Here is a 27,554-nt window from a genome sequence, read left to right on the forward strand (position 1 = left end):
GCTGTTCCAGACAGATCCCGCACCCAGAGGCCAGCCTGTCGAGACATCACCACCAGAAGGAACATCCCCGCCGCTCCCAGCAGTGATTACTTTCCTTACAATGTGTATGATAATCAAGTTGGGCCATTTCCAGCACAAATCCAGGTTTTCTCACCCTCCGCCCCCCCACAAACTCACTCTCCTGCTGGTAATAGCTCATCCAAAGTGACCACTCTCCCTACAATGTGCATGATAATCAAGGTGGGCCATTTCCAGCACAAATCCAGGTTTTCTCACCACCCGCCCCCCACAAACCACTCTCCTGCTGGTAATAGCTCATCCAAACTGACCACTGTCCTTACAATGTGTATGATAATCAAGGTGGGCCATTTCCAGCATAAATCCAAGTTTAACCAGAACGTCTCGGGGAGGGGGGGGAGATAATGACTTAGCCACTCCCAGTCTCTAGTTTCTGAAACTGCTGAATTGGAATTCATTTGCAAATTGGATACTATTAATTTAGGCTTAAATAGAGACTGGGAGTGGCTAAGTCATTATGCAAGGTAGCCTAATTCCCCTTGTTCTTTCCTATCCCTCCCCCCCCCAGACGTTCTGGTTAAACTTGGATTTATGCTGGAAATGGCCCACCTTGATTATCATACACATTGTAAGGAGAGTGGTCACTTTGGATGAGCTATTACCAGCAGGAGAGTGAGTTTGGGGGTGTGTGTTTTGGGGGGGGGGGTGAGAAAACCTGGATTTGTGCTGGAGAATGGCCCACCTTGAGTTTCATACACATTGTAAGGAGAGTGGTCACTTTGGATAAGCTATTACCAGCAGGAGAGTAAGTTTGTGTGTGTGGTTTTTGGAAAAAGCGGGGAGGGGGGTAAGAAAACCTGGATTTGTGCTGGAAATGGCCCAATTTGATTATCATGCACATTGTAGGGAGAGTGGTCACTTTGGATGAGCTATTACCAGCAGGAGAGTGGGGTGGGAGGAGGTATTGTTTCATGGTCTCTGTGTATATAATGTCTTCTGCAGTTTCCACAGCATGCATCTGATGAAGTGAGCTGTAGCTCACGAAAGCTTATGCTCAAATAAATTGGTTAGTCTCTAAGGTGCCACAAGTACTCCTTTTCTTTTTGCGAATACAGACTAACATGGCTGTTACTCTGAAACCTGTCTTCATGAACAAGGTCAGCTCACAGACTGCACTGGGCAGCACAGCATGGGGAGGAGGTGACCAGCCCTCTGTGGAGAAAGAAGTGGTTCGGGACTATTTAGAAAAGCTGGACGAGCAAAAGTCCATGGGGCCAGATGTGCTGCATCCGAGAGTGCTAAAGGAGTTGGCGGATGTGATTGCAGAGCCACTGGCCATTATCTTTGAAAACTCATGGCGATCTAGGGAAGTCCCGGATGACTGGAAAAAGGCTAATGTAGTGCCCATCTTTAAAAAAGGGAAGAAGGCGGATCCTGGGAACTACAGGCCAGTCAGCCTCACCTCAGTCCCTGGAAAAATCATGGAGCAGGTCCTGAAGGAATCAATTCTGAAGCACTTAGAGGAGAGGAAAGTGATCAGGAAGAGTCAGCATGGATTCACCAAGGGCAAGTCATGCCTGACTAATCTAATTGCCTTCTATGACGAGATAACTGGTTCTGTGGATGAAGGCAAAGCAGTGGACATGTTGTTCCTTGACTTTAGCAAAGCTTTTGACACTGTCTCCCACAGTATTCTTGCCAGCAAGTTAAAGAAGTATGGGCTGGAGAAATGGACTATAAGGTGGATAGAAACCTGGCTAGATTGTCAGGCTCAACGGATAGTGATCAATGGCTCCAGTCTAGTTGGGTGCCGGTATCAAGTGGAGTGCCCCAAGGTTCGATCCTGGGGCCGGTTTTGTTCAATATCTTCATAAATGATCTGGAGGATGGTGTGGATTGCACCCTCAGCAAGTTTGCAGATGACACTAAACTGGGAAGAGACGTAGATACGCTGGAGGGTAGGGATAGGATACAGAGAGACGTAGACAAATTGGAGGATTGGGCCAAAAGAAATCTGATGAGGTTCAACAAGGACAAGTGCAGAGTCCTGCACTTAGGACGGAAGAATCCCATGCACCGCTACAGAGTAGGGACTGAATGGCTCAGCAGCAGTTCTGCAGAAAAGGACCTAGGGGTTACAGTGGACGAGAAGCTGGATATGAGTCAACAGTGTGCCCTTGTTGCCAAGAAGGCCAATGGCATTTTGGGATGTATACGTAGGGGCATTGCCAGCAGATCGAGGGACGTGATCGTTCCCCTCTATTCAACACTTGTGAGGCCTCATCTGGAGTACTGTGTCCAGTTTTGGGCCCCACACTTTTGTACCAATAAATTAAAAACCAGCAGGATCTTATTAAAGGGAAAAAGGCAAAATACCACATTTATTGTGAATACAGAAAGAATCATAGTAAGCAGTTAGTTACAGTTATAACATTCCATTCAATCTCATATTTATTCACACATTCATTCATACAAACACACACACACACAGAGGTTCTGAAAGGTTGTTATCATAGTTACCAGCCTTAGAGTTGCTCATGCCAAGCCACTGGCCAGGTGGCCTGGACATTAGGAGGGAGCAGGGCCTTGTTAGATGCTCATCTGATGCTTCTGGAAGTTGGTTTGCAGAATCAGACCCCCCCCAAAGTTCTCACTTTCTAGAGTCTATTTTTATAGGAATTTATTCCTAGGCCAGTCTGTGGGAATTGCTTCATCATGCTGTTGCTGAATCAATCAGCAGATAGCACATTCCTGACGGCTCCGTGCTGCCAGATGTTATCTTGTTCTTTGGTTCTCCCATTCTTGAGGCTGTTGGGTGGATTCCAGTCTGCCCTGGGGGGGGGGGGGTCCTCTGGTTATTTCCACTTGACGCCTTCTTCAGCCAGTGGACACTGGATTCTTAAGATGGCACCTCCCTGATCATTCAGTTATTATCCACACCAAGCATCCATCCACATACATCCTCTATCTCTATTTTAATCACAATTGTTAATACAACAAAAGGGCGGGGAGTCTCTGGGTGCTGTTTCTGTTGTTAGAGTATTGCTTTGAGTCTCTCTCTCTCTCTGTGAATTGCTTTGAGAACAGACTCGGTCTTAGAATGTACTAACGCAATTAGCAGCTTGCAAGTTTCACACATAGAGGGAGAGAAACAGCACCAAAAACCAAGAGGCCTCTTAATTAGTAATACCCTGGAATTTAAACTATGGAGAATCAAGCTCATTTGTGATTTTAATACAGAACTTCTTTAATATGATCCAACAACACTACAAGAAGGATGTGGAAAAACTGGAAAGAGTCCAGCGGAAGGCAACAAAAATGATTAGGGGACTGGAACAAATGAATTATGAGGAGAGGCTGAGGGAACTGGGGATGTTTAGTCTATGGAAGAGAAGAATGAGGGGGGATTTGATAGCTGCTTTCAACTACCTGAAAGGGGGTTCCAAAGAGGATGGCTCTAGACTGTTCTCAGTGGTAGCAGATGACAGAACAAGGCGTAATGGTCTCAAGTTGCAGTGGGGGAGATTTAGGTTGGATATTAGGAAAAGCTTTTTCGGTGAAACACTGGAATGCGTTACCTAGGGAGGTGGTGGAATCTCCTTCCTTAGAAGTTTTTAAGGTCAGGCTTGACAAAGCCCTGGCTGGGATGATTTACTTGGGGATCAGTCCTGCTTTGAGCAGGGGGTTGGACTAGATGACCTCCTGAGGTCCCTTCTAACCCTGATATTCTATGAGTCAGATGCAACAGGAGACGGCAAGACTTCAGCTCCAAGTCAAAAAACCAATGGAAAAACAGCAGAAATTGTATCCTCTTGAAAATCCAGTTTATAAGAATGTTGGTATGTTGTATAACTCTGAGCAGTTGTTTGGGTGTAACCAAATGTACTCCAACACTGCCCCTTTTATGTAAATGCTTTTTAACAAATGCAGCGGTATATGGTGCTCGGGCGGGGGCAGGGGTTAGCCCCCTGGCTGTGGTGTGGGGAGCTGTGGGGCAGGCGTCAGCCACAGTGGCGGATTTATAGTTATTGGGGCCCTGTGCTCAGCTTCATTTTTGTGGCCCCTCCTTGGGACCCAGCCAAGAAAAAGAACATTCTCTCTTATCTCCCCGCCCACTCCCGTTTTTCATCCTTTTTTTCTTCATCCTCCTCCTATAAGTAATAGCAAGTACATGAAAATAAAGTGAGGCATCTTGATTGTTTGTGTAGTCTAACTTATTTTTCCACAGACCACTTGAAAATCGCTGAGGGTCTCTGCAGACCACTTAATGATCTTTCCAAATGTTATTTGTACCATTAGCTAGCTAGTGTAAGGTTTCAGAGTAGCAGTCCTGTTAGTCTGTAGTCGCAAAAAGAAAAGGAGGACTTGTGGCACCTTAGAGACTAACCAAAGCATTTTGGATAAGAACACTTTATAATTCTTTTTTAAAAAAATGTTGGAGTGCAGGGTGTGGTCAGGACTTAGGGTGCGGGAGGGGGCTCAGGGGTGGGATTGCAGGGTCTCGGAGGGAGTTAGGGTGCAGGAGGGGGGTGTGGGCTGGGGCAGGAGGTTGGGGCGTGGAGCACTTACCTAAGGCAGCTCCTGTTTGGTGCGAGGGGTGCAGGAGCTCCCGTTTGGTGCTCTGCGTGGGGGGGAGGATGTGGGGGTGCAGGAGTCAGGATGAGGGACAGGAGTCAGGCCAGGGTGCTGGGGGTGCTCCGAGCCCCTCCCCCCCCTGCCCTGAGAGCGGGCCGGGCCGGGGCCCCGGCGCCATGGTAAACCCGGTACTGTCTTGTTCCCACTACTGTGACTGTCCAAACCCCTCCACGTGGCCCCCACAGAGGGGATGCCGCTCTGATCGAGCCCACAGTCTTCTCGGCCGGCCAGAAAGCGCCTACGCCCGCTGAGCAGCGCCCCAAGAACGAGCTGCCCTGGGCACTGCCGGGGGGGGGGGGGGGCGGTCTGGGGGAGGGACGAATGACGGGGAGGGATGTCACGTGATCCTGCAGCGCGTCGCCGGAAGGAGGCACATAAGTAGCGCACATTGGCGGGTCGCGCTGTCCCCTTACGAGGTGGGACTTCCGGCGCTTCCGACGCCTGGGAAGCGGAACCGGAAGTAGCTGGTGGGGGCCGGATTCGCAGGAGACACGTCTGGCTACGAGTCGATTCGGCGGCGCCTGCGCCACACGCCCGGCGGCTGCGGCAGCTTCCTCGGAGTTGGAGGCCGGCCTCGGCGCGAGCTGGATCAACGATCTCGCGGTAGCTCGGTGGCCGGTGTGTAGCGAGGTCCCGGCGGCGGCTGAGCTCGGGGAGATGTCGGACCTGGGGGACTGGTTCCGGAGCATCCCTTTCATCACCCGCTACTGGTTCGCCAGCTCCATCGCGGTGCCGCTTGTCGGCAAACTAGGCCTCATCAGCCCCGCCTATCTCTTCCTATGGCCCGATGCCTTCATATACCGCTTCCAGGTAGGGGTGGACTCCAAGTCCCGGCATGCAGAGCGCCTCCAGAGCTCTAAGGCAGCTCGGCACGGGGCTGCGCTCCGCTTGCCGGGAATTGTAGGCGGGCCACTCTGGGGAGCGCGTTGCATGTTGGGAGGTGCAGTAGGGTGAGGCTGTGGCTGCTGGGATGTGTAGTCTTTTCGCGCTTGAAGGGTCCGTGTGGGCGAGCAGCGGCAGACGTGGGTTTGAATCCCAGCCCTGCTCTCGAAGTCTCCGTTAGACCTAGAGGGTACTAGGTCCAGGTGCCCTGTCCTGGTTACCCAGGCTATCTGCTCAGGGTAGCTCACTTCTGTAGTAAAGGTGTGGGCACTCCAAGCAGTGGGAGCTGGCACTTGGGTTAGCCCCACTAGTGGGCTGTTTATAGATGAGGGGGCCCAGGTCAGGGAGGTGCTTGTTGGGATCAGTGTTCTGGCTGCTTAGGTCCCACACTGAATGATCTCTTGTATTAGGAGACAATTGCTTCAGTGCCCATTCTGTGTGTATATGGTAGGAAGTGTCCTCTCCCTTTCCCCCCCAAAAACGGGGAAGGAGGAGAAGGAGCCTTAAAGGATGTGGATCCTATATCATTGTGCTAACGGTGTGCCTAACTGAGAAGGGCTGAACACAATTCCCTCTGTAGCTTGTCCTTGTTCCAAGTATCAGCCGCAAAGTGGTTACTGTGAAGTTAGAGTCCTGTATCTCTAATGCTGATAGTCCCTGCTGATTTACGGAATCTGGGATCTGAACACATCATTCTGAAATGTTGCAGATTTGGAGTGTCTCACGTCAACTAAGAAGCGGCAAGATTGTCTGTGCCGACTACTGTTTGCAGCCTAGTTAAAGACTGTTTATGATGTCGATAAACAGGGATTTTCATAAAGCAGGTGCATAAATGCTAAAAATAATGTGCGATATTATCTGAAGGAAATTACACTCAGAAGGTTATCATATGAGTTTCTTGCTCAGTGTTGCCTTCCATTGGACTAAATCAGGGATCGACAACCTTTGGCACACGGCCTGTCAGGGAAATCCACTGGCGGGCCAGGATGGTTTGTTTACCTGCAGCATCCACAGGTTCGGCTGATTGCAGCTCCCACTGGCCACAGTTCACCCTTCCAGGCCAATGGGTGCTGCGGGAAGCAGTGGCCAGTACATCCCTCGGCCCGCGCCACTTCCCAAAGCCCACATTGGCCTGGAATGGCGAACCGTGGCCAGTGGGAGCTGCAATCAGCCAAACCTGTGGATGCGGCAGGAAAACAAACCGTCCCGGCCCACCAGTGGATTTCCCTGATGGGCCGTGTGCCAAAGGTTGCCGATCCCTGGACTAAGTAGAAAGGATTCTGTTTGGATGCCTTTAAAATAGCGTAGAACAGTTGTGAGGATTTGTCTTGTTCTCTGGGTCCCTTTTGAAGCCAACTATGCTGTATCTGGAAACTACTCATAAAACCCTATTAGCTTAATTGATTATAGCAAGTAAGACATAAGCTACAAGGGCTTTTGAAGTGATAACACTGAATAAAAAATTTGATACACAGGAATCTTAAATTTGTTCCTTAATCTAAAAATGGAACATCATGATTATTCATTCATCTTTAATTTATGTAACTGCACTCACTTTTTTGGTCTGGACAGATATGGAGGCCATTAACTGCAACATTCTACTTCCCAGTGGGCCCAGGAACTGGATTTCTCTATTTGGTGAACTTATATTTTTTGTATCAGTATTCATCACGACTAGAAACAGGTATGTTAATAATTGCAGTATGTGCATGCTATAGGATTTAACATGAGTGTAGCAAAGAGATTGAATATCTTTACATATATACAGTTCCATTCAGAATAGCTTGTGGGAGTGATCAGTGACTCTGACTCAGGCAAAGCTCTGAAAGAGAAAGATAGCAATGTGCATGCCTTTATGTTCACTTAATCAATAGAAAATGGAATTTTTGAAAAATCAATTCATTACACTTCCCTCTGTTGTCTAGAAGTGACTTTTGGGTCTCTAGTCACTTAAGACCCAGTCCTGCAGCCATTCTGTGGGACCACTCCTATGACTAAGGATTGGGACTTTCAGTTGTTGGATTTGGGGCAGTAGGAGGGGACTCTACTGCTCTTTTGCATCATTATAGGGTCACTTAAAATAAAGGAACCAGAAGACATAGTCCAAACCACTGAGGGAGATAGTCCATGTTGGGCAAGTCACTTAACCTCTTTGTTTGTTTCAGTTTGCTCATTTGTAAAGAGTGGTGTTTAAAGAGTGGAGTCTTAATGTTTATAAAGTAATTGCAAATGATCAGATTTATAGATGCTCTAGAAGAGCAAAGTAGTAGCATTGGTATGCAGAAGGTGTCTATGGTAAACCTCTTCTTTGCCAAGTGGTTGTATGTAAGTACCTCATTTATATTACATCTTAAAGGGTAAAAAAGTAAAATGCTTGGCTTGGTACCAGGCTGAACTAAATAAAACACAAAGAAATGTTTGTGTATTTGTTTAAAAAAACCCAAACTCCCAAAAGCAAAATATTCAAAATGACGATATCTATGATAACATTGTATAAAATAAACATATTGCAGTTCTTAGTTGTATGTGCTCTTGTAGCTCATCTATGAACAATGAGGTCTCAATGGGAAATCTAGATATCTTATGTTGCACTTATTGTACTGAATGTCAAATGAAATTGTACATTTTTATTAATAAGTTACATCCCACTTGTAGGAAGACAGATTATACTACCATGATAAGATGCAATATGCATGTTCCAAAAATGTAATTTAGTGATTTTTGTAGGAGTACAAAAAAATTGACTGGTTCAGTACCCTTCCACCAACTCTTTTATCCCCTTTTAAAAACTTTTTTGGGTACTATTCTTGGAACTTTCAGTGGAACATTTGCAGGTTGTTTATAATGTAATCCCGTGCTGCTATAACTCTATGAGCACAGCTCTCATTATCAGTATGATTGAGGGAAGTAAATGGCCCTTGGGGCTAGCTTATGAATTCATAGATTCCAAGGCCAGAAGGGACACCTGTGATTATATAGTCTGACCTGTGTAACTCAGGCCATTGAATTTCCCCAAAATAGTTTCTAGAGCATCTCTCTTAGAAAAACATCCGACCTTGATTTCAAAATCATCAGTGATAGAGAATTCAACAAAACACTTAGTGAATTGTTCCAATGGTTAATTACTCTCATTGTTAAAAATCTATGTCTTATTTCCAGTCCGACTCTGGCTAGTTTCAACTTCTAGTCATTGGATTGTGTTTATACTTTCCTCTGCTTGATTGAAGAGCCTATTAAATATTTGTTCCCCACGTAGGTACTTGTAGACTAAGCAAGTCATCCTTAGCCGTCTCTTTAAGAATTTATAGCCTACATCTGAAGGGCTGTGCATGGCTTTGGGCAGTCACTGATGTTAAAGATGAATTTCAAAGTTTATGCTAATTTTTTTTATAAACAGTGCAAAACTCTAGAAGAGGCTGGAAAGTAGATTGTATCCCTGCGTTACTGGTTAACAACAACTACTTCCCTAAATTCCTGTGGAAACCAAGATTCTGATGGCACGGTTTTTCTGTCAGAGTGACTGTCTTCACTACTACCAAGTATGAAAAAGGAACTAAAATAAGGGGCTATAATTAGATGGTTCTTTCAGACCTTAGTGGTACTTATGTCACTTTGTCTGGTACAGAAATCAGAAAATCTACAGCTCATTTTTTCTCAGGCATTTAAAGTGACAATGTATTATTTATTTATTGGTGTCTTATTCTTACAAGTAAACCCCAAGATTAGTACAAGTGAAAAAGGCTAGAGAAAAAAATATCATTCTAGGGGGGTTTTTTTTCAGTCTGTTCATTTTGTCATGATCAGTTTCCCTGGCATCATCAGTCACTGTCCCCTTTTGTTTGCATGGATCTCTCTACAACAACAGTAGGGAGAAAAACATATATAATAAGATATAAGAAAAAGGCTCAGGGAAAGGGCATGAAACTTTCAACTAACTTTTAAAAGATGATTAGCTTTAAAGGTGATGGTGTCCCATTTTAAGTAGGTTGAACTGCCTCAGATGTTAATAGCTACTCTTTTTAACAACAGGTATATACTTTTCTTATTGTGGAAACTTAACATAGTTGTAGGAAATTTCTAGGTGCTATGGAATTCAAATGTTTATAAACAGAACTCCATCCTTTCTACTTCACTTTTCATGGGCTGTGCATGAATACTGAAGTTTCTAAAAAACAAAAAAAGTAGAACACTTGATTTGTTAATCATTGTGGTGGTCTCTGTCTGTGTCTCAGTGAGATCCTCACCTATGTTTTGAGCCTATCCTGGGATCTGATGATGTAGATCTAGGCAAAGTTTCATAAAAGTCAGTGGGACTTTTACAAATGCCAGGGCCCATGCTAGCATATCCCAGTGCAGGATTGGAATCTAAAAAAGGCTAGTTTTTTAACTTGTAAAGATGAGCCTAGCAGTCTTGCTTTTTGACTGCCAGATCTGCAAACTCAGCCTGGGATCTAAAGATCAGGATGGTTTCTCTTTTGTTCATCACTAATAGCAAAGGGTCTGTTGGTAAAATTATACTGTGTGACACATGCGGAGTCTCACTCTTCTCAGAGGTTTTGGACATGTTAGAAACTGGAACTTGATCCACAACTCCAATTCACAAAAAGAAATAGACTCTAGCTCGCTCTCATTCACCAATGTTGGCTTTGCAGAGCTAAATACCAAACTCCTTATCTTCTCACTTTAGTGACTAAAATGGTTAAATTGACACAGGGAGGAGATTGTTGAATAAGAAGTTACCAGTTTTTATATGTCCGAGTAGAACCATACCTTAATGTTTGTACATAGGCTGCTCTTCCTAATTAACCTCTCCCTGCCAGTAATTGATTTGTTGTGAAAGACTGTGTTAAATACCTGTTAAGATTTGTAGAGTCAAAATTCCACTTAGTGGTTTAAGTACAAATCTCACTGAATGGTATTGGCTTTTTTAGAAATTGTCTGGATGTGCACATCATTTATGCAATATACTGAGCGTCTTCAGTCTTTCAACTTGTAGATTGTTTGAGTTTATATTATAGGACACTTTGTTTTATGGTTTCTTTAAATTTTGTTTTTAACTAAATTAAACTACAAAAGGCCTATGGTTTGGATAACTGCCAGAATCTGATGTTTAAGTAGGGTTACCATATTTGAACATTCAGAAAAAGAGGAAACTCCACGGGGGGGTTTATTTGCTCTTGCCCCCGGCCCCGCCCCAACTCCATCCCCTCCCTGCCCCATTGGACCCCTTCCCAAAATCCCCGCCTCGGCCCCGCCTCCTCCCCTAAGCGCGCTGTGTTCCCCCTCCTCCCCCATCCCTCCCAGCCACATGAAACCGCTATTTTGCACTGCAGGCACTGGGAGCTAGGGGGAAAAAGTGGGCACTCTCTTGAGTGATCAGCATTCACTCTCTTTCTTGAATGATCGACTCTTCTTTGGGGGAAAAATAATAATGGCAAAATCCCGGATGTTTTTAGATATTTAAAAATTCCTCCCAGACAGCGATTTAAGAACCAAAAAGCCAGACTTGTCTGGGAAAATACGGACGTATGGTAACCCTAGTTTAAGCTTCTTGAAAGCAAGAAAGCCAAAAGAAGATGGAGCAGAAAACTTGCATGTTTGCTTGCCATGTTTATGTCCTTTTGATATACTGGGTTCTGTTATATCCACATATGCCCCAACCTCTATTCCCATCTCTGTTTGTGTCCCTTCCTACTGATGCTCCCTGGAAGAAGCTTGTATGTCGGGGAATGGAACAGGAAAACTCATTTGCAGTGAAAAATAACTGGCTTCTTTACAGTCTGTGGTGTCAAAAAAAAAAAACAAAAAACCAAACAAACCAACCCTGACACAATTCTGTAACTGATGCAATCTACCCTCATTATCCAGTCTGCCTGTTCTTTGAAGCATCAAGGCAAGATAGCACCTTCTTGCTGTAGCAGCTCAGTCTGCTTTCAACTTAGGGAAGGAGGAGGAATGCTTAACTTTTTTAGAAAGGCAGAGTGTAAACTTACAATTTGTGTACAGATAAATCAAAAAGGAATAATGATGGATTTTTAAAAATAATTTGGAGTATTTGGGGATTTGCTCACAAAAATGATCATTTAAAAGAACTTGATCACATGTTGAAAGTACCACTTTCTCAAATGTTGCAATTCTAGTACACTCAAACACAAGAGGGTTGCATTTGGCACCATGTGTTTCCACTGGCCAAGAACTGAGGTAGTTCTTGGGATATAGTGTGATCTGAAATCTTGACAACTGTTCTGCTAACTGCTTTATTTGTTTATAGGTGCTTTTGATGGAAGGCCAGCGGATTATATGTTCATGCTTCTGTTTAACTGGATTTGCATTGTTGTATCCTTCTGTTCATCAAGTTCTTGGCACATTTTGCATCTTGTGTTTATGCCTAAGATAAGGCTGTTTCATAAACCAGTTTTTATCACCTAAAAGCACTTAAATATAATTTCCATAGACATTTAAAGATGGCTCCTACCCTTCAGGGCAAGCCAGTGGGATTATTTTTGAGGGAAAACACTATAATTGTGCTAGTTCAAAGTTCCAGTTTGTCTGACAACTTTGGAGACTGTGGTTTTGTTTACACAAAAGAACATCAAAGCAGTACAGGCTTTTCCAGAGTTCACTGATAGCGTGTCTCTCTGCTGACCGTTTATGGACCTCCACTAGGGTTGGGAGCAAATTTAGGGCTCATGTCTATCCAATCCTTAGCTGCCAAAAAGATTGTCAGTTTTGCTGAGGTTTGGGTGAACTCTTGTTCACTGTGAACTATACAGAGACCACAAAGCTAATGTAATAAAGACCACCAGGTGGCAACAGCTTTCAGTATCGACCCAGGCCTGAATCAGGTCAGTGATCTTGAGGCAAAAGGCTTAATGTCCTGTTAGCAATTCCATGGGTCACTTACTTCCCTGCCTTTCAGGCCATCCTTTAAAACAGAGGTTCTCAACCTTTTACTTTCTGAGGCTCCCCTCACCCAACATGCTGTAAAAACTTCACTGCCCACCTGTGCCACAACAACTGTTTTCTGCATATCCAATAGATTAAAAGTCAGGGTTGGCATTAGTGGGTGGCAAGCAGGGCAATTGCCCAGTGCCCCACGCCAGAGGAGGCCCCGCAAAGTTATGTTGCTTGTGCTGCAGTTTTCTGCCCTGCTCCCCAGCGAGTCTAATGCCAACCCTGCTCTCTGGTTTATTTTGGTGGATCCCCAGAAATGTGCTCATGGCCCCCCAGAGGGTCTCAGACTCCTGGTTGCGAACTGCTGCTTTAGAAGTTGCACTGGTATATTTTAATGGCCTCCCTGGCGCTACTTCTTCACTCTACCCCACTTTGTTTTCCTAAAATTGAATTAATTTCCTTTCCTATTAGTCTCTTCCTGCAATCCTTTATCCCTGTATGGTCACTTATGACAGCACTCTACCCAGAGAAGGAACAGAAGATGTGACTTTATCACAAACTGTGGTTATAGTCAGGAGACTTACTATATAGAAATGGCACCTTCTTAATCAGTGGATATGCTCCCTGTTTTTCTTTCATATCTGCTGACTTCAGTTTATAGAGAGAATCTTTACTCCTGTTAGCCCAACAGAGCAACTGGAAGATGAGCTGGATTCTGCTACACCACCAACAAAGCTGTTAGCTGAATTCTGGCTGTAGAATCTTGGATCGGTGCTCATGTAAGATTCTGATCACAGCCTGACTTTCAGAGCCCCAGGTAGAGTTTGTAATTGGAATATTTCTCCTCATTTACAAATAGAGCACACTTGATACAGAAGTCTGTAGAAAAACTCACACGCCCACCGTGTCATATTTGTTTCCTTTTCTGAGTACAACTGCATTTTGATACTACAAACAATTACTGAAAAAAGACACAATTATCTGTTAAAACAGCAAGCAGGTACTTCAGTTTCCTCATCCTCATAGTAGCATTGAAAGACTTCATCAGTAAATTTCGAGACAGTATTTGTTTTCTGTTTTCTTATTAGCGATATTAAATTTTCAGGTAATCTGTTTGCTGTTTGTTTCCTTGAGGTAATAAAGAATACAGCATTTTTTCTTGATAACTTTAAACAAACTGAAGGACAAGTATATGACGAAGTTCTGGTCCTTTTAAACATGCTTTTTAAAAAGGACGGCCAGCTCCCGCCTGCTTAATCTCGGCACAAAGCAGAGGATTGAATGGGCATGAAAAATGAGCGTGGTCTCTCAGGTCTAGGTGGGGTCACTTCATGTCATAATTGAGTCCCATTGGCATGGCAATGTGGGAAAACTTGGGCCGAATCTGCTCTGTGGATGCTTAGAGGAGTTCATTTGCCATGGCTGTCGATCTGTCACTTTTCAGGAGCACTAAGTTTACTTTTAAAAGTAAAATTAAAAGCTGAATCAGTTTAAAAATCACCATGCGTCTAGCACTTATTTTTATTATATTTTCCTTAATAGTCCAATGAAAGATAACCGGCTTGGTGATGGACATGCAGGTAAGCAGGATACAATTTTCCAAGGAAGCTTTATAATATTACATTTATTTCTAGGCAGAGTATTTTTTTAATGTCACTAAAGTATCTATCGTTACACATCAGTATTTTGGAAAATCGCTGACTTCTCTTGCTGGGGCTATCTTAGAAGAGAAATAAACGTTGTTAATCTTTTTGCTGTAAACTAGAGGTAATTAACTCATTGTGGCATAGCAGGCATGGGTGCATTGTGGAAATCAGTCGCACAACTAAGGAATGAAGGGGTGAAATCCTGGCCCTATTGACGTCAATGGGAGTTTTGCCATTGATCTCAAAAGAGCCAGGATTTCATCCATCGACTTTATTTCCCCTGCTGATGGATTAACATTATGGCCATTTACTACTTGACCCTTTGAGCTAAAAAACAGTTCTTGGGTTAGAGTTCAGTAGTGAGACTCCTCAGAAGGAATGCCATTTTAGGTGAATTCACATTACTTTACAAAAGCTCTGATCATCTAAAGAGCAAAATTTAAGGGTATATGAAGTGGTGCATGTTTCTATGACAAACACCACTCAGGGTACATGTCAAAAATGTAAAGTGGGAGAATATCACAGGAATGATTAAAATAGATCTTAATAAGAGTCTTGGATCAGGTCAGTTGTCTTAAAGTGATTTTTTGGGTGGGGGGGGATGACTTATCTTGAGTCACAGATATGTTGTTTCTGAGGTATGTTTGTTTTTAGTCTTGTGTGTTTCTGCTGTTCTCTTCCTGTCTTTGACCACTTCTCACATATATTCTGTACCTCTCTGTCCCCACTTCCTCCCCTGTTACATTTCTAGTGTCTTGCATAAAACCTTGCTGATAATCCCTGAGACAATTCACCGTACTATCCCGGCAGATAAATCATGATTGTGCATCTAAAGTCTGAGTGAACCCTGAAACAAATGTACATCAGATTTTTTTAAAGTCTTCGAAGAAATGGGAAGTCTGTAATATTTTTGGCGGACACATAAGTGGAAGTATATTACCAATGGGGTTGCAGCCCCAGGAAGCTAGTGAGATAGACCAGTTTCCCACATTATAAAACAGAATGACTCGTTGGTTCACTTGCTCACCACTACCCTCATGAACTTGTTAGGTCATGAGTGTATGCATGCAGCAAAGGCTTGCAGTGTAGTTGTTAAAGGATCTATGCTGACGTATCATGCTAACAAAGCATTTCTAAAGCTAGCCATCTGTTTGTGTTCCTCAGAAGTTTTAGGTGGATGTAATAATTTTTGCTTTGTTTCTTTGTATTGCAGTTGCTGATGATTCCCCTGATCATGTCAGTGCTTTATGTCTGGGCCCAGCTGAACAGAGACATGATTGTATCATTTTGGTTTGGGACAAGATTTAAGGTACAGTATACAGGTTGTTGGCACAGTTCTCTTCTGGAATTCCTTCCCCCCCCACCAAAAAAAAAGTCTAAAAGAGTTTCAGATTGGCAGGGGCTGGATGAAATTCCTTCTGGAGTCAGTCACTTCTGGGTCAGCCACAAGCTATCAACAAATGGTAGATCCTCTCTTCAGAGAGAGGTTTTGCTGTCTTCCTAGAGCTCCTGACCCTCTTCTGGTGGGAGAAGATCAGAGTTCAGTCCCCACTGTGTCTCATATGGTGTTAGCTGTTGCAGTATAAAACTGCCATAGGTGCCCCCAAAATAGAAATCAACTTATCTGAAAAACTGACACCAAAATAAAAAGACTTTCTGGCCACCCATAACTTGAATAAAAGCCACCTTTCTGCAATAAACAGTTTCCTTCATCAGTCAGAGTTTTCACTACTGCTCAGTAAAATGTTCATGTTTTGAGAAATTTTCTCTTCTACAAGCCAGATTCTTTTTGTTTGAGCCTGCAGTGAAGTTCCATCTTAGCTTTTTTCCTTTTTCCTGATGGTTATCTGTTACAGCATGTAGATTGTTGTTGTTACATAACTGCACTCAAAAACAAAACAATGCAGAACTTTAGAGCCTACAAGTCCACTTAGTCCTACTTCTCATTTAGCCAATCGCTAAGACAAACAGGTTTGTTTACATTTACAGGAGATAATGCTGCCCTTTTCTTATCTACAGTGTCACCAGAAAGTGAGAACAGGCGTTCACAGGGGACCTTTGTAGCCGGTATTGTAAGATATCTATGTGCCAGATATGTTAAACATTTGTATGCCCCTTCATGCTTCAGCCCCTCCGTTCTAGAGGACATGCTTCCATGCTGATGATGCTCATTTAAAAAATAGTGTTAATTAAATTTGTAACTGAACTCCTTGGGGGGAGAATTGTATGTCCCCTGTTCTGTTTTACCCGCAGTCTGCCATATATTTCATGTTATAGCAATCTCAGATGATGACTCAGCACATCTTCATTTTAAGAACACTTTCGCTACATATTTGACAAAACACAAAGAAGGTACCAATGTGAGCTTTCTAAAGATAGCTACAGCACTTGATCCAAGATTTGGAAGTGTCTTCCAAAATCTGAGAGGGACAGGTATGGAGCATGCTTACAGAAGTCTTAAGAGTAACACTCCAATGCGGAAACTACAGAACCCGCACCACCAAAAAAGGAAATCAACCTTCTGCTCGTGGCATCTGACTCAGATAATGAAAATGAACATGCGTCAGTCCGCTCTGCTATTGAGCAGAATCCATCATCAGTATAGACGCATGTCCTCTGGAATGGTGGTTGAAGCATGAAGGGACATATGAATCTTTAGTGCATCTGGCATGTAGCCAGCATCGCAAGATATTTACAACGGTGCTATGCGAACAACTGTTCTCGCATTCGGGTGATGTGAACAAGAAGCAGGCAGTATTATCTCCTGCAAATGTAAACAAACTTGTTTGAGCGATTGGCTGAAGAAGAAATAGGACTTAGTGGACTTGTAGGCTCTAAAGTTTTACATTGTTTTGTTTTTGTATGCAGTTATTTTTTGTACTTAATTCTACATTTGTAAGTTCACCTTTCGTAATAGAGATTGCACTACAGTACTTGTATTAGGTGAATTGAAAAATACTATTTCTTTTGTTTTTTATAGTGCAAATATTTGTAATAAAAAATATAAAGTGAGCACTGTACACTTTGTATTCTGTGCTGTAATTGAAATCAATATATCTGAAAATGTGGAAAACATCCAAAATATTTAAATAAATGGTATTCTGTTATTGTTTAACAGTACAATTAATTGTGCGATTAACTTTTTTTAATCACTTGACAGTCCTAAGTTTTGAATAAATGTAAAACATCATAAAATGCTTAGACTTAATTTAAAATGTGTTGGTTGTTAACGTACCAGAATTTGTCTAGTAACTATGTTTAAAAGATGCAGTGATTACACTGATGAAGATGCAAAGGAATTTGTGCAGCCTTGTACTCTCCTTCGGCATTCATGACTTCTCTGTTTTGTTTGTTTTTTGCTAGGCTTGTTATCTACCATGGGTTATTCTGGGGTTCAACTACATCATTGGAGGATCGTAAGTCTTCATTATGCTTGTTTACATGAGCTATAAATATTTTCTTTGATCTTGTAGAGTTGTATATCTTGCCCATTAAGAGGATGTTCGGAAGCAGTAACATCAAAATAAGGGGGCTTCAAGCCAACTGATAGACTAGCAATATGATTATTGTATTTTTGTAATATGAGGACTCTAAACTAAACCAGAAAATAAATGCGATGCTGAAATCTTGTCAAACCTAATCCTTCAATGTATGGATATTCTTGAAAAGGAAAATTTCAATCATCAGGATTTGCAGCTATTGTTCTTCCTAAAAGCCCAGGCTTAAATAATGCCTCTGATGGAGTAGTTACGTCCTGCTCCCTTCCTCCTGTGAACTCTTCTCCTGCTGCCTTTTCCCCAAGCCTGTTTCTCCCCCTGCCCAGTGCATTTAATGATGAGGGGGAAAAAATAGAGAAACAGCAACAACCCTTCTCTCCCACCGTCCGCCCCTCCAAACTAACATGACACTTTCCTTCCATCCCTTTGAGCACTCTGCAGTCTGCTTCTATTTTGTTGTTCTTTTGTCTGTTTAGATCAGTGTTTCTCAGACTTTTGTCCTGGTGACCCTTTCACACAGCAAGCCTCTGAGTGCAACCCCCGCACCCTGTTATAAATTAAAAACACTTTTTTAATATATTTAACACCACTATAAATGCTGGAGGCAAAGCGGAGGTGGAGGCTGACAGCTTGCGACCCCCTTCCCCCCATGTAATAACCTCCTCAGGGGTCCTGACCCCCAGTATGAGAACCCCTAGTTTAGATTGTAAGCTCTTTGGGGTAGGGATTATCTATGTTCTTGCAGTCTCTTGTACAATGGTGCCCTAATCTTTTGGTGGCCCTGTAATACAAATAATGTTATGTGGTCTACTAATTAGAGAAGTGGATAGGGAGTCAGGATTTTCTGTGTTAAGATTCTGGTTCTACCTCATGTTTGAGTCATCCGTCACTTCAGGAAACTGCTGCTTGCTAGATACTTGCTGTTTCTACACATGGAATAAAATACTCCAAGGCCAGCTGCTGAATCGGGGCCTAAGAAAAGTTTTATACAGCAGAGAGCAGGCAGTGTAGTGGAAATAGCAATAATTTTTCAGGAGGTGTGGACCACTATTCTAGCCATTGATCGCTATAAAGTCTGTTTCCCAGTGCAAGTGTTAATGGGATTGTATCATTCACGGCTGGCTGGAGAAGGCCTGGAAGGAGGGTGTTGGAATCGCTTGCTGAAGTGTTGATGGTGATAATGCAGTTGACCAAAGAGGTAGTCCGCAATAACCTGGAAAATGTGTTATTGGGGTGGGGAGTAGAGGGAAGATGAGGCTTTAATGCCTGTGACACCTGTAGTGGGTACACAATAAGTAGCTGAAAGGTTTTATGAAATCAACAAGTTCTGAAATTGAAATCTTTCTTCTTGTCTTGCAGCATCATCAATGAGCTGATAGGAAATCTGGTTGGACACCTATACTTCTTCTTAATGTTTAAATATCCAATGGACTTGGGAGGAAGGAATTTCCTAACCACACCCTTGTTTCTGTAAGTTTTGTTTTTTAAACAAGTCATTTCTTTGGCATAATCTTCTAGGGATACTGCAATTTATGAACTAAAAGGACTTGTGTATCCCCTCTTAAATACATTTGTTGGGATTGGGGGCATAAGATTGCTTCCCTAGGCTAATCAGCCAGTGATTGGGACAACTGCCATACCTTCTCACACAGACACTAACATATCAGATTGATCTATCTCTAATCATGGACGGCGTCAGAGGAAGGTGCAAGAAACCTGGTAGTACGTAATTGTGGAATAAAAAGCCCATACGGGAAATGTCTTCCACTGTCAGCCAGTGATTGGCTTATGCTCTTTTCTAGGCCAAGGAAATGTGGTGTGTAGTGTAATCATGGCAATAAAGAGACATCCCTGGAAGTAGTAGAAAGGAAGTATCTATCTTGATTATAGAATTGTCTTTATTTTACTTTCTAATTGGGTTTTTTCTCTCTCCTGTTAATTATGTTTTACCCATTTTTCTGCACCATTCCTCTAGCTAAAAGGCAAGTAAAAGTCCAGGATCACTGCTCCAGATTCCCTTGTCTTAATGCCTCAGCCTTTGGGCGGTGCATGCTTTTCCCCTGCCAGGCTCTTGCTGATGACTTTAAGTTGACCCCTCTTTAAAACCTGAGTTGTCAATTATAAAATGAGGTACAGGATTGAATTACATTCAGATAACACTGTACAACTTTCAACAGCATGGTGGGGGGCTCAGCCTTAAACTTCAACTGTCTTTGCTGTTTCAGGCCCTCCTGGTAAGCCTAATTTTTCCATAAAGATCAGATTTCAATGGCTAGATTCAGCCATTTACTCCAGAGCTGGATTTGACTCTAGATCTGTAGGACATTTGAATTTATTCAAGAGTTGCTATGCCAGAGAGAAAGAATGCTCCAGTGGTTGGAGTGCCAGCCTGAGATTTGGGAGACCTGGGTTTTATTCCCTGATATGCCTTGGACAAATCACTTACTCTCTGCCTTAATTCCCCACCTGTAAAATGGGAATCCCTACCTCACAAGGATGTTGAGGAAAAATCTACTGAAAGATTGGGAGGTCCTCAGTTACTGTGGTAAAGGGGGCCATATAGGTATCTAACAGAATTTTCTCTACACCTCTTGTCTCAGTCATGGTATAAGGCCATATAAGTTTGTGAGGTTTTTTAGGTGGATTGTAAATACCTGTTTCATAGGGTGTTGAGACTTAGTATTTGTAAAGCAAATTACGTGATGGTTCCCTGTATAAATATAAAGCCATATTTTTATAAGTTTTAGCAGCTAAAATGAGCTTTGAACAGTAAACAACTACTCCTACATTCAGCTCTTGGTCTCTTTCTCCCCTCTTCCGCTTTGCCCCCCCTGTGTGTTCCAGATACCGCTGGCTGCCAAACAGGAGAGGAGGGGTATCAGGATTTGGCATTCCACCCGCTAGTGTGCGCAGGGCTGCAGAAGATCATCAGGGTGGTGGAAGACACAACTGGGGCCAAGGTTTTCGGTTAGGTGACCAATGAAAAACTGCTGCTTCCTTCCTAGTGCAGAGTGTACTTCAGAACTGAGTTCTCTCTAGTGCTTTTGGAGTTGACCCATAAATAACTTTTCTAGCACAAGACAAAATTAAGAACTCTTGAAGATAAATGTAGATTTTACCCCAGGTTAGAAAGTAGTGCTAAGTTCAAACTGCCATTAAAAAAGCCACCTTAGTATTGTCCATCTGTCACAGTGAATCCATTCCACCTCTCTGATGGAAGATGCTGATGGGTTTTGTCTGTTTCTCTTCTTCTGATACGCAAAGAGTTAAGAACCAGTCCTTGGCCAAAGGATGGCTCAAAGTAATGTCTCCATCTGTACATCTAAAAGACTGATTCGTCAATATTTATGCTGGGATTCTAGTCTTCAATAACTTGTTAGGTGGCAGTAACTGCTCTGCATTCATAAAGCAAGACTAAAAGTTTTAGAAGCTTCCTTTCAGTTATCAAACTGTATTTCAGGAAAGCAGTTTTTTTTTTCTCTTGCCATGCAACAGTGATGGAGATGCTACCCTATGCACTGCAGCAAGAGAGGGGAAAGGATAAGGACAACAGATAGCTTTCTTTTCAGTTTCTTATGACCATTGCCAATATTCCTGGATATCTAAATCTCTCCGAACCCTCGGTGTAACGTACATGGTTTGGTGTGTTTAAACCAAGGTTACAGCTGTCATTTACTATCCTGAAATCTGAAAAAGGCTGGCTTCCAGGTTCATATTTTAGTTGCAAAATTAAATAGAACAAATCTTACTTTACAAGTAGAAAATGTCACATATTTTGTGTGTTCATGTAAAGGGTACTGACTGCAGAGTTATGTTTGTATTAATAAAATGAGACCACTGCATTCTCTTTAAAAGCTTTAAGAAATTAAATAATCAGAACTGGAAATAAACTTAGTCCAGGTTACAAGATACAATAGAATTGATTTGATTTTCTAAGGCCTTTCTCATTCTCAAAAAAGGAACTATATAAAGCTGTTAATCAGTTTCTCTTTTTGCAATATCTCCATTTTTTTTCTTATTGTGGAGTGGGGGTGAGGGGTATGATTGAGAGACGTCCACAGTCTTCTCCTAATAGAATCATAAGGCTGTGGGTTCTAGTGAGCTGAGTGCATGGCTAGGAGCCAGGAAGTTAATCTTTGCTCTTTCCACTGATTCACCATGTGGCCTTGAGTAAGTTACTTAGCCTCCGCATTTTCCCATCTGTAAAATGGGACTGGTACTTACCGCACAGGCTCAGTTCATTTTATATAGTGCTGTGAAAATGGGAAGTGCCATGAAAGTCCTAAATACTATTATTGTTGTTACTGCTGTTTTTCTTCCAGCAGCAACTTGTAGGTTTCTAAATACTTCCACTCACCCTGAACCTGGGAGAAAATAAGCAAATTGGATTTAATCCTTTTATCTGTGACTGGCTTCAAGAGGATGCATTTTCTTTAACACCATAGTTGTGGTGGTCTTTCTGGCTCATGGATGAATGCAGGGAACTGGTGATCATGTTACATGTTCATGGCTGTGCAGGTATATAGAGGTTCGGAACTCACTTAGCCTTTCTAGTTTCAGTAATTGAGTTTTAAAGATGCTCTTGCCTTGCCTTATTTATATTTTAATAATGGTAAGTGGAAAGACTCCACTGGTGTAAATGTTACTGTACCTGTTACCATTAGTAATGCTGACTTGTGGTAGTCCAGGAGCCATCATGCATACAGTAGTCATGTTGCAGCTGGTCTCCAATTAGTTGTGTATGTCACTGTCTTCAAAGCAGTGGTCTTCATTTTAGAAGCAGGATCTAACTGTTAAGCAAAGTGACAGTTTAAGTGATTGTCATATAAGTTATGATTTACATGTATTCCAGGTGAGTTCATCTCTGTGCTGAGGGATAGCACAAGGGCTTAAGTGTTGGGGTTGTCCCTCTGCAAAGAGGGTGAATTTCACTTTCCAGTGCACCCTGCATGAGCAATGCCTTCTATGGCATCACAAGTCAAATGTGTTTCAAGGAAAGGAGAAGCTTTTGACATGAGATTCTTGATTTAAACATTTTTCAAAGACTGAGATGACTAATCTTGCAAATTTGAAACCCTGAACTAGTCTTAAATTCACTTTGAATATTCTGCATTTCCCATTTGACCTACAGCTGTACCTATGTGTACTTGAATCTACACTGACAAGGCACATTCTCTTGTTATAAGGAGGCACTCATTCTTCTGTACAGAGAATTTCCCTTTTTGTAACTAATTTTTTTGTTGGCAAAGTTTAAATTAAAGTTTTAATCTCTGAAGTTGTCTGTTTTTGCTAAATCACGCTTAAACTTTCCACAGGCTTTTGATAGAACTCTCAAGAGCCTCTAACACCACCCTGTTTCATGCCATCTCTCCTCCTTCATCAAAATCCTTAGGAGAATGATCCATTTTCTGGATCTCGTCCTCTTCACTGAAACTACTCTTACCAAAGTCACCAGCTGCCTAATGTCCTCTTCTTTGTCGTCATTCTGCCTCTCTGTTATAGTTTTCTATCGTGCCTGTCCCCCCATCTTTGACAGTCTGCTGCATCCCTCTCTCCTCCTTGTGCTTGTCATTTCATGGTTCTCTTTTTACCCTTCTCAGTGTCCTTCCTCCTCCTGGAATTTTCCCGAGAACATACCCTGGAAGCCCCTCTGGTCACTCAAGCCTTCTCCTTGGGTGACTTTAGTGAAGCCTGTAGATTTAGCTCTGACCCTTACATTGATAACTCTGAAGCCTACTTCATGTCCTTGCATCATCTCTCCAGGTAAGTGTCTGTCTCTTCCATGTCCTCTTTTGGGTGTCCAAATTCATTGTCTAAAACTGTGCCCCAACTGCCACCCTCTCGCCGATGAGTGACTAGTCTGTCAGCCACATTCATAACCTCATTGTCCATCTGACTCCTCTTGTTCCTTATTTATTGAATTAGCACCAAGGCCTCAGTTGAGATCACAGCCATGTTGTGCAAGGTGCTGTGCAAACACATTGTCTCTGGCCCAACGACTGCACGGTCTCCTACTATAAAACAGGCAAGCGGGGAAACAGAAGCATGGGTCAGGGGAAGAGCCATTCTTGTGCCCTATTTGGTGGGCCACTCTGCCTTTTCACCCTCAACATCCAAGCTGTCATTTATTCCAAATTTATTTTGCTCTATATAATTTTTTACTATCAATCCTTTGCCCTCATTTCCTATTGCTAAATAAGATGGTTCCTGATCTATTAGAGATGGTTAGGAAAACCTTGACAAACAGGATGGAAGTTTTGGGAAAAACTTAATCCCATTTTTTGAGCAGGTCCAATGACACCCTTCTCTGTGGCCCTCATGTTCTTTCTCCTCCCACCCATCTATTCATAATGCTGCTAGTTAGACTATATTAATCTTCCACTACTCTGTCACTTTTTCTTCTTTTGAGTCAAGCTCCTCATCCCCCAGGGCTCTTCAGTAATAATCCTTGCCTATGTCTCTGCTCGCAGTATAATCTGTGAATGGTTTACTGAGAAACTGGACTGGTCATGCTTCATATTGCTACTACCTAATCATTATAGTAATGCAAATTTGTAGCTCTCATGGTGATATTTTTACCTTCCAGATGAGCTCGCTCTTTGCATTACAGGCTAACAGGAAGCTTGCTACATGGTGATGCCATTGAGAATTTACTTCATTTTGTTATGGGATTAGGGGAGAAGAAAATGAAGGAGATTGGCCTAAGGGGTCTCCAGTGATCTGTATTAATTTCCAGCTTCTACGACAGACTTCCTGTGTGACCTTCAGCAAATAACTTAATCTCACTGTACCTCCATGCCCCATCTGTAAAATGGAGATAATACAGTTTTTTTCCAACTCTTAGTCTTGTGTAATCATAGTGTAGGGCAGGGACTGTCCCTTTCTATGTGTTTATACAGTGCACAATATAGTAGAGCCCTAATCTCAGTTGTGGTCCTTTACTCACTGTCCTAACAAGGAATAAACAGCTCTTTGTTTATCTGATATTATGTATGATCAACTTTTTCTCGTTGTCCTAGATGTAAGTAGGCTTGGAAGGATTACGTTTTTAATAGGTAAATGTCAGTTTTACCTTCACCATACCCCCTGCCCCCATGAAAAATTATTTTGTAGATGATTGAAATTTACAGAGACAAAGTAAGAAAAATGCTGCTTGAGAACTTTTTTGTTTCATTTAAGAACACAGATGTGTATTTTGACCTGTGATATTGCCAATTTGTGTTTAATGGTTATAAAGCTTTAACTTTTTGAAACTGAATGTTACTGACACGAAATAATTTTCTGACTTCCCCCCCATCATGATTTCCCACAGCAGTGAAAGTAATGCTTAAAAACCCAGAATTTTGTGCAACTGTAGAAATTTAAATTAATCATCCTCCCCATTTTTATTTAACATCTATTATCCACTGAAATTACCAAAATTGAATTCTGCCAAGTCTAGATGGAGATAACAAACTTGCAATTCAAAACGACAGCTTTTTTTTAAATTAAGCTAACTGTGTGCATATGAAGCAGAAGTACTAATGTCTAAAAGATGAAAACGTGCTGCTTTTCCTGTGTTGAAAAACAATAAACTCATGTTGGCAGCTGTTCCTATAGACTCATTAAGAGGATTTTTTCAATAGTTTTGGAAGTTTTACTAAACATATAATAGTGGCTGATCCCTATATTTTTTTGCAGAACGAACACCTCTAAACAAGGTTAGAAGGGGGGGAAAACCCACAATTGTAAAGTCAAAGTAGTGTAGAGACAGGCACAAAAGGCAGGATACTCACAGTAGTTTGATTATTCAACATCTCTTCATTAATAAGATTTTTGTATGATTTGCCAAAGTGGTAACAAGGGAACCTCACTGCAAGGTTCTAACTTTGGGCAACTAACTTCTGGACTTTTAGGGTCTGACTTCTCAGAGATGTGGAGGACCCACAGTTTCAATTGACTAAAGCTGTGGGTGACTTGCCCTTCTGTTAGAGCAATATTGTTTCCCTTCAATTTCAAGTAACTTACTTGTATGGTTATGAAGTTAAAAAACATTTAAAAATTAGCTTAAAGAAAGTAACTTTTTAAAAGTCCCCATTCAAAATATAAAAGCCCATCAATTTCAAACTAGAAAGGTTTACAGTGATAGGATAGCTGTCTTTAACTGAAACCATATCCACCGTCTCTAGTGTGTCCATTGCCATGACTGAAAATGGCCATTGACAGTTTTCATTGTCCAAACTTTGTGCTTGTGAAAACTCTCTGCCATTTTTTCATTAGATGACCAATGCACAATGTTTCACTTTACCACAGTGGAAAAATGTGTGCTGGGTTTCCCATCACTCCTCCTGCTATGCCTCTCCTCAAACAAAACCAAGTCAAAGTCCCTGCTGCACCAAAGTCCCTACACTCTTACCTAGTGCATGTGAATTACAGAATGTAAAAGGGCACTGGAGTCGGTCAATGTGAGGCTTCTGCAATCTGTCATTCCAAGGCATGTTAAACTCTGCATGGCCTAGAATAGGTGGAAAGGATTGTGGATCTGGGACCTTATGCTTTTGGATGCACCATCCAGGAAGGAGAACGTGGGTAGTGAAGTGAAGGCTGTGATTCATGGGCTCCAAATTCTGTCATAAGAAATAAGCTGGGTTATACGCTCCACTTCCTGGTCAGGCAATGGCCAGTGAGCACACGCTATTGGAGGCTAGAAGAGGCAACCAAGTCTAATAAAGTATCAGTGGAACAAGCAATCTTGTCCAACCACTAGGAGCGGATCCGTGTTTTCAAAGAATACAAAACTACATTTTATGAGTTGCTTTGACTGGGTTTTGAGAAGAGACAGAGTATTGCTGATGGTTTTGTTCTTTGATAGATCACAGACTGATTTTAAAGGTGCATATTTCACTAGGACACAAATGCCTTAGAGAGAGCTATATTTACTTTCTGTACCTAAATATAAGCAATGCCAGTCCTCTTCTCCATCTTAATCCCAAAAGAGGAAGGGCAGGGTCCACTCTGTGTTTGTATTTTAATTGGAATAAGATGGCAGATGCCCCCTTCTGCATCAGGCCTGAACTTTGTACCACACTATTCTCTGCTTTTCAAAGCAGTGATTTCGTTCACTCTATCTGCAGCATCTGCACTTACTGCTGTTGTTGACTTCAGCAGTTGTGAAAAGAAAATGGAACCAGCATTATTTCTGCGTTGGCCTCCTCATTCATTTCAGGCTGTGACATAGGTTTGAATTAGCTAACAAACAAATGACATGTTTCAGCCTTTTCTTTCTTAGAAGCTTGTATGCCCCGGTTAACCTTTCTTAAATGTTGACTTCTAGTCCCAACTTCTCTATTCCTCAAAATGTAGTTAGATACAATTAGAACTTTCTGATGGGAATGAAGTGTATAGAGCAAAGATAGTGTATGGTATTAAGGAACCTGAACCTTTCCAAATCCTCTAGCAGCTGTTAGCATAACAGTCCCTTCAGCCCTGGCTGTGCTAACATGAAAAACCGTGGTTTAACTGGGGGTGGAAGCTTGCAGGAGCAGCCATTCTCATGGGAGCCTGGAGCCCCACCTGGCAGGAATTGTGCAAGAGCAGCTAACACTGTGTAGTGTCCAATAGTTTCTGCTGAAATCAGGTAAAAAGAGCTATTGACCTTACAACGCAGTCAAAGCTGAATCTCAGATATAATCCTAGTTTACTTCAAAGCGCAGTCCTAGCTAAAATCAAATCTAAACACTGCTTCTGCTCCCCATGTCTGTTTCTTGGGACTGATTTGCACCCTAGGTTGTGCTGGCTTTGGTTTCTGCCAGAGTATCCCATGTTGTGTTTCTCAGGTGGCAGCAACTCCCCCTGGAGCTGGGTCACAGGCCACCTGCAAACCTTGTTCTGCCAGAAGTTGGCTCAGCCTCAGTGTGGGTGCGGCTGGCCTGGGAAGGGATGGGGCTGGCCTAACCGTGATGCACTGCTTCAGCACCTCTGCAAGACAACCCTTCCTAGCTGG

At 42.4% G+C, this 27,554-nt stretch overlaps 1 protein-coding gene across 4 annotated transcripts; it reads left to right on the top strand.

Moving 5' to 3' along the window:
* The first annotated feature begins 5,089 nt into the window (after window positions 1-5,089).
* On the top strand, window positions 5,090-27,554 carry DERL1 (derlin 1). 4 transcript variants are annotated; one of them, XM_073330222.2, is made up of 9 exons: window positions 5,541-6,359; window positions 7,108-7,219; window positions 8,933-9,074; window positions 11,807-11,871; window positions 13,983-14,009; window positions 15,289-15,384; window positions 17,439-17,491; window positions 18,932-19,042; window positions 20,417-22,847. In XM_073330222.2, the coding sequence occupies exons 4-9, from the start codon at window positions 11,836-11,838 to the stop codon at window positions 20,553-20,555; spliced, it is 462 nt and encodes a 153-aa protein (XP_073186323.1). In that variant the 5' UTR covers window positions 5,541-6,359; window positions 7,108-7,219; window positions 8,933-9,074; window positions 11,807-11,835; the 3' UTR covers window positions 20,556-22,847. The 4 variants fall into 4 exon arrangements, with proteins under 4 accessions (XP_073186321.2, XP_073186320.1, XP_073186323.1 ...); XM_073330220.2 differs by lacking the exons at window positions 5,541-6,359; window positions 8,933-9,074; window positions 20,417-22,847 and adding exons at window positions 5,090-5,463; window positions 23,173-27,554; XM_073330219.2 differs by lacking the exons at window positions 5,541-6,359; window positions 8,933-9,074 and adding an exon at window positions 5,092-5,463.

Source organism: Lepidochelys kempii, chromosome 2, assembly GCF_965140285.1.
Source record: "Lepidochelys kempii isolate rLepKem1 chromosome 2, rLepKem1.hap1, whole genome shotgun sequence".
In the NCBI taxonomy this organism is placed as follows: domain Eukaryota; kingdom Metazoa; phylum Chordata; order Testudines; family Cheloniidae; genus Lepidochelys; species Lepidochelys kempii.